This window comes from Alligator mississippiensis, chromosome 13, assembly GCF_030867095.1.
Source record: "Alligator mississippiensis isolate rAllMis1 chromosome 13, rAllMis1, whole genome shotgun sequence".
NCBI lineage: Eukaryota > Metazoa > Chordata > Crocodylia > Alligatoridae > Alligator > Alligator mississippiensis.
The window spans coordinates 1,438,377-1,455,850 of NC_081836.1; the positions used below are offsets into that span (position 1 = coordinate 1,438,377).

At 54.9% G+C, this 17,474-nt stretch overlaps 1 protein-coding gene across 1 annotated transcript; it reads right to left on the minus strand.

Moving 5' to 3' along the window:
- Nucleotides 1-1,560: 1,560 nt before the first annotated feature.
- On the minus strand, nt 1,561-12,275 carry CLDN19 (claudin 19). The gene is made up of 5 exons (XM_014597178.3): nt 12,033-12,275; nt 10,881-11,045; nt 7,188-7,272; nt 5,957-6,103; nt 1,561-1,957 (listed from the first exon to the last, which is right to left on the minus strand). Exons 1-5 carry the CDS (start codon nt 12,259-12,261, stop codon nt 1,906-1,908), a joined length of 678 nt encoding a protein of 225 aa, XP_014452664.1. The 5' UTR covers nt 12,262-12,275; the 3' UTR covers nt 1,561-1,905.
- Nucleotides 12,276-17,474: the final 5,199 nt, after the last annotated feature.

The following is a 17,474-nucleotide window of genomic DNA, read 5'->3' on the forward strand; positions in this document are numbered from 1 at the left end:
GGGCACCTGAAAGTTTGTCTCTGCAGATGCAGGTGCCTAAATCCCCAAGGGCCTGGTCAGGCAGGCACATGCAGAGCACACCCAGCACACCCCGCTCAGCGGCAGCCCGGGCAGGAGGGGAGCAGGAACGGGGGGAACATGCTGCTAAGCGCAGAGGGGAAGGGAAGGGTCTTACCTGCATGGGGGACTTAAAAAAGTCCCCTGGTGCTGCTCCTCCGTGCGATCTGCCCGCCCGGGGATGCTGGGAGCTGGGGTGCAGCCACCTCTGCACCCCACGTCCCCTTCCCAAACCTGGATCCACCCAACCTGCGGAGACTCCTGCCTCCTGGGCACCAGGCAAGAGGACTCCCTGGCCCTCCTTCGGAAGGTGTGGAGAAGAATTCAGGACTCCTTGGGCCGGAGAGAGGGAGCAAGAGGAGGCAGGAGTCTGTAGCCTAGAGGTTAGGGCATTTACCCGGCAGAGGGAGACCTGGGGCCTGCTCCAAGGGCCCGCTGACTGCATCGAGCAGTCCTTGGGACTGAAACTGGAAGCCATCCTTCCCCTCCTGCCTGAGTGCCCCGAGAGAGAAACACCTACCTCTGTCAGCTGCGCTTTCCTCCTGTCTGGGCTGAGCAGCTCTCCCCCAGCGTGGCTGCCGTGGCTCCCGCGCCGAGCACCGCAGTCCCACGTGCCGGCGCAGCTGGCCTCGGTTCTGACGTCCGCTCCAGATGGAGGGAAGCCGCGGTCAGAGCTGTCAGTCCCAACGCAGGAGATCAACCGAGGGTCGAAGCGAGTCCTGACCAGGCACAGGCTGGGAGGGCCAAGGGCACAGAGCCAGGGGTCGGGGGTCCGTGCAGGCCAGAGACGGTGGCTCTTCGGAGGGAAGACTCAGCCCGATTCCTGACGACTGCCAGCTCATTACACAGGGGGTTTAGGTTCCTCTCAAATCCCAAGGGAATCCCACGTCTCCCTCTCTGGGGACCGAGCGCCAAGAATCGTGCCCTGAAGGCAGGCGCCTACAGACATTTTCTGAAGAACAGGGCAGGTTCCCTCTTTTGACGGGGCTGGTGCTGCCGCTACCTCCCTAGCGCCTGCGGCACGTGGGGACACGGTCTAGACTCCCCTTAGCCCGAGGGCATCAACCGCGCGTGCCTCACCTGCCAGGGGCATGCCGGCCCACGGGCAGGAAGGGCGAGGGTATCGAGGGGCCAGGGAGAACCACCACGAGGTCGTGGCCTCGTGCTAAAGGCACGGAGCTCACAGGGACAAGTCTTGGTCCTGGGTCCTCCTCTCAGATTTGTTCCTGGTTTTTTTTTAATACAAACCTGTTTCAACTCAGGACACCCCTCTCCCGGCTGAGTGCCCTAATGGGACATTTTGCCCCTATTAAATATCCGGGCCTGTCCATCTCGCAGAAGATGTCCTACGACCTTGGAGAGCCAGCAGCAAGCATGCAGGCGGGGAGAAGGCCTAGGAGGAATCTCCTTCCTCGATGCACACCAGCATGCGGCTGTACAATGGCTCGTGGTGAATTTGTCTAACAGGTGAGGATTTTAAAGGACAAGACGTCAGAAAGTTGATAATGACCTAAAATGTTTTAATAACCTCCGAGTCATTTTTAGTACAAATAATCAGGAACACACGTTTGAATATTCAAAATAGCATAAATCCCCTTGACTATGTTTTTGTACCAAAGAAAAGTTAATACAATTTTAAATTAAAAGAATAAAAACAATGGTATACACAGTGCTTTGGCTCTATATAATAAGACCTTTCTGGTTATTTTTTTTTTTTTATGACAGGTTTCTTTTTAAATCCTCGCTAGAGGAGCTGCTCTTAAAATGCTTTGGTTTTTATTTGAAGGGAACACAATAGGCTGGGTTCAGACAAACCACCACTGCTCTCCCCTGATGGGTGAAGACAGCCTATAAGCACTGCTCTCCCCTGATGGGTGAAGAAGACATTTTTACATTGGGTCTGAAATTCAAAAGAGAGAGAGGGCTGTTAGTTCTGCATTACATAGAAAAACCAACAAACAAGGGCAGAAGGATTATCCCATTCCCGTCCCCACTTTAGCACCTACAAAACCCACCCCACCAAATTTCAGCAAGCATCCGACAGTCGGACCAAATCTCAGTTGAAAAATCTGCTTGCACGAGGAGCTATCACAACAAAAACAGCTGGAAAGTGAGTAAAGACCTGCGCCCGAGGAGAAGAGCGACAGCGACGGGAGGAGAGCTGGCGAGAGGCTGTAAGGATCTGGGGGCAGGCGTGAGCGCTGCAGCGGTGCCTTGCGGACGCAGCTGAACCCGGGGCGCTCGAGGGCGGTGCGAGCAGAACAGAAACAACCCAAAGGGCCCAAGGGGCATTCGGGGGCAAATCTTTTGAAGTCCTCAGTGGGAGCAAGTTGGCTCCCCGAGCACAGGGGAGCGCTGGTTCACTCTGAGTGTTTCTGTCCTGCCCCTTCAGGACTTTTCCAGGCTGCTTTGTGAGGGGAGGGAGCACAACAGACCCCGGCACAGGCCCCCAGACCTGAGGGCGGTTCTAGCTTAGGGCGGCCCGCTCGAGGGTGCACGGGAAGAGCGGTGCAGCAGAGTTTGGTGCTGCGGTCCCAGCTCTGTGCCAACACGTCCGGTGAGGTAAGGGGCCGTGTAGGGCCACTTACGGCTCTCCTGCTCTGCGTCTTGCAGGGGAGTCTCTCCCGGGCACTCGGCTCCCTCCTGGCCTGAACATCTCACGAAGTAAGCTGCTGCTTATGGAAGCTCATGCATCACCTATTGAGTTAGTCTAGAGGTTCAAACCTCTGAGTACAAAGGCCAAGGCAGCAGGGAGAGACTCTCTCTGGAGTCTGAGTCTGGCACGCCTGAGTTTAGCCCACAGGGCATTAAGTATCTCCCAAGAAAGGCTCCTGATGCTAAATCCTAAGAGCCTTTGAGCCTCCAAGTGTCCGCAATCCCATCATCTTCAAAGGCACTATTCATGAGCACCTATTCTAGCCAGTAAGACAGTCACCAGCATCACCGTAGCCTACCTAAATCTAAGCCTACGAATGCCTAGTGCAGTAATTTTATCATCAGGCTTTTCCTTTTGAACAATAGCCCCTGAAAGCAAGAGCTCAGAAATCATAAAACAGGCTGCTATGTACTTGTGGTTTGAAACAGTATTAAATCATTTACTATACAGATGATTTGTTGGACCTTTAGTCATGTCCCATCCACCATAAGCTGGAGCCCACATACATTTCCCTCCCTAGCTACACCTCTGGACCAAGAGTTGTAGAGCCAGGCTATATGCCACTATCTCCCAGGTTGTTCTCTGAGAAACCCAAACCTACATGCTTTAACACCATTTAGAAACAAGGTTTTTGGTTTCTCTTCATCTAAAAGAGCAAATTCTATATTTTTCTGCCCTATCCTCAAAGGTCAACTGCAATTTTTCCTGAGTTTTACAGGCACTTCCTTTAACAGATTATTATACACTCTTCTTTAAATGAGCAAGCATTCAAGTATACAACTGATTTGAAGAGTACCTATATATTTCTAATTAGGTAAGAAAAATCATAAAAAATGGAAATTTTCCAGAGGCTGAAATAAAGCTGTGTATTTCCAAAGGCTAAATAATGACTGTATTAACTATTAACAGTATACTTACAGTAAAATGCATTAACAAAAAAAGCCACCAAGACTGTTAGTCACTGAAGAATTAGCATTGCAGTAAATGCTCATCTACTACAGACTGTTTTCCATGTTACTCGGTGGTGTTAGACAACATAGCGCAGTTGAAGTAGGATAATCACATGCACTTAGCAGTACAAGAGGCTACGTGCATACATAAAGTTAAAGGAAAAAGAGACACTGTATATATGCAAAATAATATCTAATGACAATGATGCAGGCAGTGGCTGCCAGGAGCCAGAACGAAGGTTGCAGAGTCAGCTGGCATGCTTTCATTGAAATGCTTGGCTATGCAATCTGCACGGGCTCCTGCCATGACAAGGAGGAGGGTCATGAAAAATTCTTTTTTAAAAAAGGGAGTGAAACAAAATCCAAAGGAGTGTCCTCTCCAGGGCCCTGAAATTGCCTTTGCTTTCAAAATGCCTGGAAGAGACGCGTGTTTGTTCCATAACCCTCGCGGGCTGGCTCAATATAGTGAACACCGATGCTCTTCTCTGGAGCCCCAGTGTCCAGCTGACTAACGGGAGGACTCCCCCGTGCCGACGACACTTACTCCACGTCCTGCTGCTGCTCCTGGCATGTGAGCGACACTTGGCACGTTGGGCGCGGAGCAGGGGCAGTGGCTGGAGAGCGCACGGGGGTGCTGGGGAAGCCCCTGCCCAGCCAAGCCCTGAGCCCGTGCTGAGCCCTGCCGCACCGCAGCTCAGCCACCTCTCAAATACAGTTCCCAAGCTTGGCAGGACAGGGAGGATGGTGTCCTGAGCAGGGGATGGGGCAGGCAGCCTCCTACGGGCCCTCCCAGCCCTGCGTTTCCAGCCAGTTCTCTGAGGAACCGTGCCATAGCTGTGCTCCCCGTCAGCATGAGTACAGCTTCAAGAACTCTCCCTCCTGTGTTGCTAACTTTGCCAGACCCTGGGGTCCTAGAGCAGAGTAAAGTATCGCCCTGGAGCAGCCACCGGACAGAGGAGTCTTGCCCCAGATCTCACATGGCAGCTGCTGCAACTGAGCTCGTTAGAAGATCTGGCCCTGGGCATTCAGCTACATTAGTGACACGCTTCCTCAGTTAACACAGAGCAACATCAACGGTACACGTGCTTAGACCCAATTTTCAAATCCAACAACTTGGCCAAATCCAAACCTCTGCTTCTCCCTGACAAAGCCTTGACATGCCCGTCTGCTTGTTGCGAGCTCATCCCATGCCGGATTTCAGCTGCCAGACTCCTCCTCTTTGGCACTAACACTCAAAAATAATCACTGGTCTATCTTTGACTGATACTTTTTCTAGTTTCCCGTGTGCTCAGAGGCTTGATTGACCTTGGGTGCAAACCAAACCTAGAGGGCTTCAGTCCAGAGGATGAACGTTTCTGAACAGAAACACCTGAAAACAGGAATGCAGAATGGGGCAGTCCCAGGTCAGTGGTCCTTGCTGCTCCTGCCCTATTGCCTTTATGGAAATCAGTGTTAGACTCTCCTGGGATATCCTCTTCAGATTCAACCACTCCATCTCAAGTAGCAAAGAGCCCCAGAGAAGATTAGTTGGACACTCCTGTTTGCACTTGCTCAGATATGAAAACCAGGGGAGACCACGACACACAAACACTGCACAACTCAAACATTTGTACAGAGCACAAAGCCAAGCTGTGGAAATCAGTGCCACAAGGTATGGTGGCCAAGCTCTTATTAGGATATATAGAGGTGTATATAAAAAGATTAGACAGATACATACATAACATCTGCATTTATACCAGCTATAATAAAAAAGTAGAAAGGATAGAAAAAAATAATCACACTTCAGAACATTAAACCAACCTGTAGCTGCCGAGGGTTAAAAACCTTCCCCTGTGAGGAAGGGGCTTTTGTGCCCCTACTTCTGAAGCATCTGGGGACAGCCACTATAACAGACAGGACACCAGACTAGATGGACTCGGAGTCCAGTCTGCACTGCGGCTTACCGACTCTAACCCAGTTTGGCCGGCGGACATGGATGTGGCCAGTCGACACTGGGGTGGGGGCAAGCCTGGCAGTGCAGACTGAACTAGCAGGGGAAGAACCTGGCAAGGACGAAGCAAGAGCTACGGCAAGAAAACCACTCTACGGTAAGTGGAGCTGCCCCGGACTATTAGAAAAGCCCCTGAGAAGTATGTTTGGAAGCAGTCAGGGTTACGTGGGGAGGGTCCCCCAAGCTGCGTGAGGACCCAGCTCCTCCTCCAATGCATTTACACAGAGTTTGGAAACACGGTTTGTCTTTAGCACGCGCTTGAGAAAGAACGGAGGCGCTGGCACGAGGAGGGGTCAGACGTACTCCCTAGCTGTAGAGGGCTGCGACTGCCTGTAGTACTGCTGTCCTCTCCTCTCCTCGGCAGGGCACGAGCAGCACAGGAAGGAGCCTCCCAGCATGGTCACGCTGGCAGCTGCCCAGCCAACAAACAAAGCGGAGCCAAATTCATACCTGGAGCGAGAGAGAAAAGAGACCTGCTGATGTTTGCGCAAGAGTGCTTGAGGGACAGCAGGGAGCAGAGCGCCTGCTTCTCAGCTGAGCAGGAGAGGGGAGGACCCTCGTGCCCACACACAGACGTGTACTCACATTAAATGCCTGGGCACCAGTATGGGTCCAGGCCTGGCTACTGCTGTAGACGCCAGCCTGTGCCTTAGCAGTGACCAAGATGGATACCGGAAAAAATCCAGAATACCTTTTAGAGCACAAACCTTTGCTGCCAGGGGCTAGGAAGAACCTTCCCCAGTAAGGCATCTTCCTTGGGTCCCCTGAGGAGGAATGTCTCACCTTTGACAGCTTGTCTAACTTTATCCCAACTCCACGGTTGGTCCAATAAGAGAGACCACCCTAAGACATCCTCGTGCAAAACACCACTCTTACACTGCCAGGCAGGCATGATATTCTGCACCTTTCTCAGCAGCTAATAATGGCCCATTTCCCAGACAGGGCACTGGACCAGATGGGCCCCAGGCTTGACAAGCTCTTGCAATTCAGGTATCAGGACAGGTTTCAGGAGAGACGGAGCCACTGCAGAAAACAGCGACATGAAAGTCCCCCTAGAGAAGCACAGCTAATCAGTCTGGGGACCGAGCAAAACCATGAGCACAGGCTGATGGGAATGGCAAGCAAGACTGAGGGCACTGGCCTGAGAAAACAGGGGATGCAGAGGGCAGGGAGCTGGCAGAAGCAGAACAGGTCTTGTGCTTGCTTAGCCATGATGAAGCCTTGTATAAAATGAGCCGAGGCCCGTGGGCCAGGTATGGAGGAGCAACAGCACTAGAGGAGAGTGGGGAACAGGTGAGCCAGCACTGGCCTGGCACACAGGTGAGTCCCGGGTGTGAGGACATGCCTGTTCTCTACACCTGTGTCAGGAAGCCGAGCAGGCATGGGGCTGGGGCAGGCGGACGCCAGGTGGAACGAAGGGACGGGCACCAGGCTCCCAATCCCCTGCCTGCAGTAGGGCACCTCTGAGGCCGCCATGCCGCTAATAAGCAGAACACTACTTTCTCTTGCAATACCTGCAGAAGAGGGCTCTTACCTGGCATTAACTGGGGTGCTCGGGTGGAAGAATTCACGGGTCACTTGTGTTGCATACCACGAAACAGCTGTTAACGTGCACAGACCTGGGAAGAGGCAATGAAAACTAAAACACACAGCAAATCACCGACTTCCCGAGGTCTCAGGGCAGCCTTCCTATTACCCACTTTACATTATAATATAAAAACCAGGTTTAGAAGGTATTTAGGGTCTTTCATGCTTTATTTTGCATAGCCTCTTTGGCTCACAGGTTCCAGACGAGACAGGAATTGGAGTCTGGGGCTCCTCTACCCACGTGGGCCAGCATTATGTCTGTTTGCATTCAGACCTGTGGCTCTTCTGGTGAAGGTCTGAGGCAGACTAGTCCCTCCTCACATAATGGGAGACTGGGGTGCACTTGATCACAAATAGCTACAACTGCCATAAGGTTGCTTAGAAATATCACAAAGCTCTAAAGAGACAGCTGGACAGACAGGAGGGACAGGCCCTTACGATGGCAAGGCTAAACGTGCTTTAAATTTGCACGTGTGAATGACTTCAGTGAAGTCAAATGGGTCGTTTGCTGGTCATGCTAGTATAGCTCACAGCAGCGTTTGGATGCTGTCTTTAACAGTCCAGATCCCTTTGAAAGAAGAATAAAAATAAGGTGCCAAACTACAGAGTGAATTATTTTTTGTGTAGCAAAACCTCTCTAACCAAAGAGGGTCCCAGACCAGAAAAGGGTGGTTTGCCCCATGCATTGTTCAGGACAGCATTATAACCCCAGGCCTTGGAGCAAGGGCAATTCCTGGGCATGCGATAAGCAAGCAGACGTCTTCCCTTGCAAGGTGGCGCAGACTGCAACTACCTTTGGTCGTGGCAACATTTTCGGGCACTTGGAGCATGGCAAGGGGCCAGGACATCTGTTTGCTATTCTAACATGATGGAAGCACAAGAGAAATGGCAAGAGACCCCCGTGTTGGCACAAGGAGCTTTTAGGGGGCCTCCACATTGAAAGTAAAACATCCAGGCAGTGCTAGGACAGGCCCAGGAAATAGCAAGGACAAAATCACAGGGACAAAGGTAAAAAAATTGAGCTGGTGAGGGAAGTTATGGACAGCAAGATGAGGGTCTGCAAATGCACTGATTGGAAAAGACCAAGGAGGCTGAGTCCACAGCTAATAGCCACAGTGAGCTTTTAATAGGAGCTGAAGAAGGCCGAGCTACTCGAGAGCTGCTTTGCCTCAGTCTTCACAAGAAAGACAGACTGCCATCAAAGACCTAATAAAGATTATATAGACTTGACAGGCAACCACCTAGGGGCTGTGATGAGCAATGAGATTGTTGGAGAGCTTGCGATGGGGTTGAACGAATCCAAGTCAGCATGCCTGGTGAGCTCCATCCCCTGGTAGAGACCTCAGAGCCCTGGGCAATAATATCTACCTAGTCACGCGTATCAACTCATGCCGTGCCCCTGACAACAGACAAGTGGCCTAATAGCCACAAGCAAAGGGTGCTGGGATGGCAGAAGGCTTTGAGTGCATCCTGTTGTCTCTAATCCAGATTTCCAATCTGCTAAAGTCCTTCTGAATTGTATTCGTGTCCTCCAACATTTGCAGTCCTTCTCTGCTTTGTGTTGTCTGTAAACTTGCTCTGGAAGCTCTCCATTCCAGCATCCAGATCGTTAACAAACCCACTGACAGCACCAGACTCGGGACAGGGCCCTGTGGGGCTCCACTCAAAGCCGCCTGCTGCCTTGTGAAGACTCAGGCATTCAGTGCTAATAAATCCAAGGTGCTACACTGCGGGAAGCACAAATACATCACCGTGGAGAAGGATCTTTGGGTCTTGGTGGATCACAGACCCAGCATGAATCTGCAGTGTGAGACATGCAAAAGAGGTGAATGCAGTTTTGGATCAATAGAAACATTTGGTGCAAGACATAGGAGATAACAGTGCCTCTGCTTGGCACTGCTAAGGCCTCACTACAGGACTGCACGCAGTTCTGGGCTCTCAATTTAAAGTGGACATGGAAAAGTTAGAAAGGGTGACAAAAATTTAAAGGGCTTAGAAGGCAAGTCCCACGAGGAGAGGTTGAGAGTAACAGGCATGTTCAGCTTGAGGAAAAGGTGTTTGAGAGGAGACAAAACAGCGGTCTTCAAATATCTGAAAGGCTGCCATAAAGAAAAGAGAAGACAACTTTTCTCCCTCACTGCAGAGAATAAGACAGGTAGCAATGGCTGAAATTGCAGCAAAGTGGGTTTACACCACACATCAGGCAAAACCTCTTTATTGTCAGAAGAGCGAGGCAGTGGACTAGGCGCCACGGGAAGCTGTGCAAGCTCCTTCGCTGGAGGAGCTCAAGAAGAGGGTGGACAGGCTTTGTTCAGGGCTGATCTGGAAGCAGCTATGCTTGGAGTGTGCTGCGAAGCCAGGGGACCCCCCCGCCCCCACGAGCCTTGCTTGGACATCACGAGAAGAGCGGGCAGTTCGGAGCAGGTGGAAATGGAAGAGTGAAGCCAAGATCAACTATCTTGGCTGTAAACGAGATCAATTATCAGCAGAGATGCCAGAATCTGGAGGCAGAGCAGGGTCAGGAGAGACCTGGAGTTGGGAGTCAACACCAGAGATCCCACCGGTGAAGCAAGGAAGTGTGGGAAGGCCAGGAGCAAACACCTGGGTCTTTGTCTGGGCACAGTGCTGCGGGCTGGGCCCTGGAAGGTGCAGCGGTGGGGCCTGTGGCCTCAGGGACCGGCCACCCTGACTGCCCCAACAGGCCCAGCTGGGCCCAGGGCACTGACCTGGACTTGCCACAAGTGGTGGCTGCTTCCCTGCAGCCTCAGAGGAAATGCCCGTTCTCAGATTGGGACTGGCTGTGCCTGGGCTCTGAACTGGCCTTGTTACACGCTCCTCCAGCTACAGAGGAGGGCAAACCCCCCGCAGTCTGCGCCAATCTGAGCATGAGGGAAAACTCCTTCCTGACCCCAAAAGGGTAGGAGCAATGCCTCTAACCAGGCACCTCTACTATGTCCCAGCAGCAGCACTGACACCTCATCAAACCCCCCGCCTTGGCTGCAGCTGACACACGTCTTGTGAAGAAAGTGACTGCCCCCCCAACAACAGCAGCAAGAGGGGAAAAATTCCTTCCCGGCCCCTTGTGGCAACCAGAAAAGCCCAGAAGCCCGGGAACGCGAACCACGAACCCCCACCACTCTGCGCTGCAACCTGGGCCCGCAGACACAGCTCCACACGTGGCAGCGCTAGCCGGGGGCCAGGGCCGTCAGGAAAAGGGCTTCTGACTGAGCCGGGCAGCCCTGGGGAAGGAAGCTGTCCGACTCCATTAGACGCAAGGGTCACTTCTCCTAACCGGACACGTTCTCCTACCCCTCCAAGTGGAAACTGGACTCCCCTTACTTCTGACCAGCTCAGTGGCTTGGAAGAGCAAGCGTCAGATGGCAGAACGTGCCGAGACACCCAGCTCTGCCCAAGACGACGTACGCTGGAGAGACATCGGCATCTACCCCATCACCGAGATCATTCACCACTCCCAAGGGACATAGCACGCCCTGACTCGGAGCCCACTTGCCGATTCAAAGGCTGAGAGGCTATTAGGTCCCCAGGTACAGGCCAGTGTCACCAGTATGACAGTGGACAAATCCCAGATTATCCCCAAAAGGCGACAAACAGGGGGTTGTGGGACCAGACCTTGGCTCACCTGAGAGGATGAAGAGGATGCCCCCTGCAATGGCAATCCGGCTTTTAGCAACAGGGTTTTCATCCCCGACTTTTGTGCACTTCATTCCCGCCACGCTGACGATGATGCCCAAGAAGCCCAGGAGGATAGCTACCACCATGAGTGCGCGGGATGTCTGGATGTGAACTGCAAGGCAAGAGGCGAGCGGGTCAGCCGGCTGCACCGCAGCGACCCAGCGAGGAGGGAGGACGCAGGAGGAGCTCTCCTGCACCCATGTCCTGCCCTGTTCCCCAAGCACTGCCAAGGGCTAAGGGCAAGTCGTGTCTGGGTCCCACTGTTGTGTGGACCTTGCTCCCCACAAGCTCAGTGGGAGCCAGGCAGGCCCCAGAGCCCGGTCGGCTCTCCCCTGCCCACCCCCTGGCCCCCAGGGCGGATGCCTCTCCCATGGGCAGGGCAGCGGCTGCCCGGCCCCTCCAGGCTGCCTGCCGGAGAAGGAGCTTGGTTGCCTGCGGCGAGCTGCCCTGGGGCTGCGTGCGGGAGGGCAGCACGTCCTGGCTCGGGACTCACTTTGCCCTGCCCTGCCCGCCCCTTCCCCGCAGTCGGGGCCTCCCAAGTGTTCACCACAGCCCCGCGGGAGCCCCCTGCCCCTCTCTGGCTGTCAAGCACCCGCTGCAGCCCTGTGGGATTCCCCTGTCCACCCTTCCCCATCGGGGTGTCCCAAGTGTCTGCCGTGGCCCCACGGGCAGCCCCCAGCTCCTTCCCCAGCTGCCGGGGCATCCTGAGCACCCATCGCAGCCCCGCCGGAGCTCCCTGCCCCTCTCTGGCCGTCGGTAATTCGAGCACCTGCTGCAGCCCCACGGGAGACCCCCACACGCCCTTCCCATGAGGGTGTCGCAAGTGCCTGCCATGGCCCTGTGGGAGCCCCTCGCCCAGCTGTCAGGGCATCCGGAGCGCCCGCCCGCAGCCCCTCGGCCAGCTGTCGGGGCATCTCGAGCGCCCGCCGCCCTGCCCTGTCGGGGCGTCCCAAGTGCCCGCCCGGGGCCTGTGGGAGCCCCCCAGCCCTTCCTCAGCGGTCGGGGCGCCTCGAGCACTGACCGCGGCCCCGCGGGAGCCCCCCCCGCCCTTGCCGGGTGTCGGGGCGCCCCGCCCGCCCGCCCGCCCGGCCGCACGCACCGTCGAGCGAGAGCAGCGAGTCGTGCAGGCGGCACTGGACCTGGCCCGTGCTCTGCGCGGCGCAGCTCATCCACAGCCCCTCGTACAGCCCCACGGCCGTGATGATGGCGTCGCCCGCGTACGAGCTCTGCTTCCACTGCGGCAGCGCCGCGCAGCTCAGGCTGCCCACCCAGCCGCACAGCGCCAAGAAGTAGCCCAGCAGCTGCATGCCCGCCCCGGCCCCGGCCATGGCTGCCCGGCCCGGCCCCGGCCCCGCGCCCGCGCCCGCACCCGCGCCCAGCGCCGCCCCCGGCCCCGGCACCGCTCCGCCCCAAGGACCCGCCGCTGTCCTGAGCCCGCTCGGCCCCGGGCCAAGGCGCCTGCCGGGGCGGAGATGCTCCCCCTGCCCCAGGCGCCGGGCCGGGCTTCACAGCCTGCCTCCGCGGGGCAGGGCCGGCTGGCCGTGCGGCTCTTAGCAAGGTGCACGGGCCGCACCCCCGCCGCGCAGGACGGCCGGCCGCGGGCTACTAAGCCAGCAGCCAGGCGCTGCGTGCGCGGCCAGGGCCCGCGGGGTTGGGTAGGGGAGGCCAGCAAAGCACTGGCCCAGGCTGTCCAGAGAGGCGGTGCGGGAAGTCTCCACCCTTGGAGGTGTTTAAGACCCAACTAGACAAAGCCTTGGCTGGGGCCCTGCTCGGAGCAGGGGTTGAACTGGATGGGACCTCCTGCGGTCCCTTCCCACCCTCACTTTCTGTGCCTCTCTCATGTGGGAGACTTAGTGTTACCGCAGATCCCAATGCCCAGGTGGCAGTTCTGCAATTAGTGGCTGTGTCTACTGTGCACCTGACTGGTTAGCTGCACAGTAACCATTGTGTGTCTACACCAGCATCCCTATTAGGCTGGAGTGAACGAATTAACTCCACAGCAGCAGTGGTGACGCAAGGCGGGTGCACGTGCATCCCCTGACCGGCCACACTCGCCACTTAGGCAATGGGCACGGGGGGCAGGTGGGAACACCAACCCTTGCCTGCAAGTGCCGGCCAATTGCTGCAGCCGCTCCCAAAAGCAGCAACAGCCACTCCTAGAAGCAGATGCAGCGAGCGGCCGTCGCAGCCCATCCTGGGCAGTGAGATCAGCTGCAGGGAATCTCAAGGTGGGCACGTGTCCCCCCTGACTAAGGCAGTGCCAGCCAGGGCTGCTCCAAACCAGCTCAACTAGCTGTGGTCCTGGGCACATATAAAGACATGTGCCTGGGAGCAATAAACTCCAGCATGATGTGTGCTGGAGTTTATTGCTGCTACTTAATGTAGACATGCCCCCCACCTGTAGACATGCCCACTGGGTTTCCATTTACTTCTGTAGTATAGTATTAGTCATGCACGATCCAGGCCTTTCAACAAAGCCTCAGCATCAAAGGTGGAAACAAGCCCTCGGACTGCAGACAGAGCACACAGAAGATATAAATGCCAAACTCTCTTTGCAAAGAAACCTCTCGGCTCAGGTCTATCCCAAGCCTCCTAAGGAGGAGTGTCCTAGGGCACAGCAGATAAATGCAAGCTACCATTTGTGACCACGGGACCTTCATTTCCCTTCTTTCCCATCACTACATCCACATTCTTCACTGTGGACACAGCAAGTGCCCGGTCTTCCAGCAAGGAGCCTCCTTGGCCGCTCATCTTGTGACGAAGCCGTCTGAGTCCCCGCCGTGCCGTCGCGCTTCGGAAAGTGGGAGGGGGAAGATGCTGATTCTGCCCTCACAACCCAGTGCCTGACCTCAGAAGGCGCTGAGCACTCACAAGACCCCTCTAAAATCAGGTCTCCTGTTTCAGAGATGACCCAGGCAAAAATCAGGCCTCATTAGAATTTAAAATGGTCGAACCCCCAGCACTTGAACTCCAGGAATTCATTGCTAATTTTGCAGCACAGAATGAGCCGATGGAGAGAAAGCTGCCGATGAATGCTAATGAGAGTAACCTTTGCCTCTTGCCTGCTCGGGCCCAAGGATGGCTTTGTGCCGAGCCGGGCCCGTGGGGGCAGCGTGGCATTCAGGAAGGAATCCGGGCAGGCCGCGTTTGTAAACAAAACCCTACATTGACACAAGCTGTTTTCCAGATTTTGTTCTCTGGACAATGAGACTTCAGCACAGGCCGAGGAAGCACGTGGGGAGCGAGTGCCTTCTGCATTTCAGGCTGAGATGGCAACTCGGCTTCTTTGAGGCAACGTGGCCCTCCCAAAAGCACACCTGTGGGAAGACCCAGGCCCATAAGGGCAGCTCTCTGCACTCTGGCATGGATGGATTTCACGAGGAGCTACCCAGAACAGTGCATGGTCTAAACCAGTGCCCTTTCCCCCGGGAACGGGACAGAGCATGTTATACAGCAAACACAAGTTTATCCTGTAGCTGACTGCAGTGTCCGCGCTGCGGTCCCAGAAGTAATGAGCAGTGAGAGATGCCCAACTACTCTTCAACCAGCTCGCTCAGGTACTAGCAGCTGTTTAGCTGCAGCGGCATGGAGTTCAGCATGGGTTAATTTATCCCATGGAGAAGGTCACTTTGTGACTGCAGTTTGTGCATATACCTTGAGTAATAAAGCCTGCTTTAGAAAGAGCTGGATTTAAGGAAGAAAAAAACCCTCTCTTCCAAAAATTAGTGCTATCTCCTAAAATTCATTCCTGCATAAAACAGCAGAGACAGTCTGGCTGGGGCACTTCTACTTGCTGTGGCTGAGTTAGTAACAAAGACTGGCTAGGACACTGTTTTGTTCCCACCAAGAAAGTCTGGTTTTCATTTTTGCCTTTATGAAAATTCCCTTTGAATAGTTTTCTAATTTCAGTAAAAAACAAACAAACAAAAACTGCAGTTAATTGAAAAGGACTCATTTTCTGTTTTTTGGGTACAAGCATGAAACATTTTGGGTGTTGGCAAACCTAACAGTGATACTGTATTGAAAGATGCTGGTACAAGCTGTTGTAATATAATCGCTATGTCTAATTGCTCCTATAGTGCTCCGAGTGCTGCGAACGGCTGTAAATGTAACCCTGTTTCATTCATTGATCCGTAGCACTGTAGAAGCCTGCAGATGTACCAGTGATAGCACAGCACCTCAAACACACTCCTTTCCCCTTTTGGCAGCTGGAAGTTGTATCTGTCCACATCCTTAGTCCAAAATGGACGTTTCTTAGGGAAAATTTCCTTTCCGACCAAAAAATCAATTATTGAAAAAATAACTTAAAACTGTTGACCAGATCAATCAATAACAATGACAGAAAGACACCTGCCCACTTATCAAACGCCTGGGGCAGAGACTCTTTGGGGAGCTGAGAGCGATTCTCAGGGTTCAGACTTACAGGCCTGTTTGGCTCCACATTTGCCGACACCTCCTGTGCTGGCCAGGACCGTTCTCAGCTGGCCCAGACTGCTCTGCCTCGGTGCCCGTATTGCTGTAGAAATGCAAACAGAAAAACGTTCACCATCCCCTTCTTCTTGTAAGTCCCTTCCAAGAGACACCAAGTGTTGTACGTGCTTGCCTGGCACGCAGCAGTTGCTGCCACAGCCAACACCTGTAGGGCCTGGACAACCCGCAGAGGGTGGCTTTCAGAGCTTTGAGGGTGTTGACTCTGAAATCCTCCGTGCAGAGGTAAAGGCATTTTCTGCCAGAGTTAAAGGCTCTCTGCTGAGCAGAATGAGGTCCCTGCTACTGTCTAGCAGCTGGCAGCTGGCCTGTGCAGACACGCCTGCATCTCCTGCCAGCTGTTCTGGGCCTACCGATTAGAAGAGGATAACTGGCTCAAAACCATGTGTCCAAACGAACCGAGAGAGCCCAGACTGATGCCAAAGGAGGGGCATTGAGCGAGCTCAGGCCAGGGCAGCATCTCCACGCAGGGAAACTTCTGTGCAAAACAGACTGTCCCAGTAGCAGGAGGAGCTGCTGCCCAGCCCGTAGGCAGGTACCTGGAGAGGGATTATTGCAGGGGCCAGATCCAGGCAGAGAAGAGAGCAGATCACTCTGCCCCTGGAACCTCCTTTAGAGCATTTCACTATTGACGCCATGCCCATGGACCCGAGAACAGCGGCGGTTCAGAGCAGCGTGCCAAAGCACTGTCTGCCCCCTCTTTGCCTCTTGGGCTTGTACCAGAAGCCACATGGGAGCAGCACAGAGCAGCACGTCCCGTCCTGCTTCTCTCTGGCACCTCTCCTGCCCAGCTCCGTTGCGTGTTAACACTGCTCCAGAAAGCCATGGCTAATCCCCGTCTTGGCTGATGCTCTCACGTGCTGCCAGCAGGCCCCTTGTACTGTGTGCTCCACTGCCCCTGTGCCCGCGGATTACCGGGCTCCCGCCGCGGAGCTGTCAGACCTGAACTCCAAGCCTGGGTGAAGGATTGGAGACGGTGGAGCGTGTGCACACAGCAGAGCAGGAGGTGCCCGGGCAGGTCGCCGCAACCCTTTGCCAGGTGGAAACAGTCTGCTCTCTGCAGATTTCCACTTGGCTTCCTGCTCTAGGTCCTAAGCTGCCACTGTTCCTTCTGTGGCTCTTCCTCACCCTCTCGCCCTTCGGCTGCTTCCTCTCAGGTCCCCATCCCCGTTGATCTCCAGGCCCTACGTGTAGTGAGCCCGTGCCTCAGTGCTACCACCGTGGCTTCCTGGCCCTATTCATGCCGCACAGGCATTCATCGTGGCCCTGCTGGCCCTAATTGTGGCCTCCTCACAGGCCTCACCCATATTCCTCGCTCTCCATTCACTGAACCTTCTGGCCCTGGTGCTGGTTTCTGCCCACGCAGGCTCCTGCTCCTCTATCCAGTCTTTGGATGCGAACTCCAGCCTTGGCCCACTGGCTCCGGTCTCAGCTCCTCAGCCTCAGTCCACTTCACAGCAGGGCTGGAGCTGCAGAGCACCCAGGCACCCGCTGCACCCAGTACAACCCCTGCAGCCACTCCCAAGCCCCAGGGGTTACTCAGTGCATTCCCAACCAAGACTCGAACCCTCACTGGTCCATAAGGACAAATCAGTCTATCCCGCTGGGAAAACAGCAGCACCACTTAAAATCTTTAACCCATGCAGGCACCCTCACCCACCAAGGGAGACCTCTCCAACCCCTGATAGCAGCCCCTCCTGCTCCTGGGGCTCCTTCTCCTCGGGGACCACCAGTTACCCAGTCTGCAAGAGAGCGCCATCCTCCCGGACACCCAGGGCCATAGCACCCCTTTGCCCTAGAGGCAGTTCCTATGCTGGCCCGGCCTCTCTCCTGATCCTTGCTGATCCTCAGTGAGCAGGAAGGAGCGTGGCATCTCTTGCCTCCACAGTCCTTCAGGGATGCTGTTAAAGGGCAGGCTGGCCCTTTAGGAGGGAGCAGGCAGCCCTGTTGCAGAAGCCCAGATGCAGGCGCTTAGCTAACGGCAGTGTCCCACTAGCAGCTAAAAACCCAGAGGTCAGTGAGCAGAGTGGTGAGCTCCGGGAAGGGGCAGCTT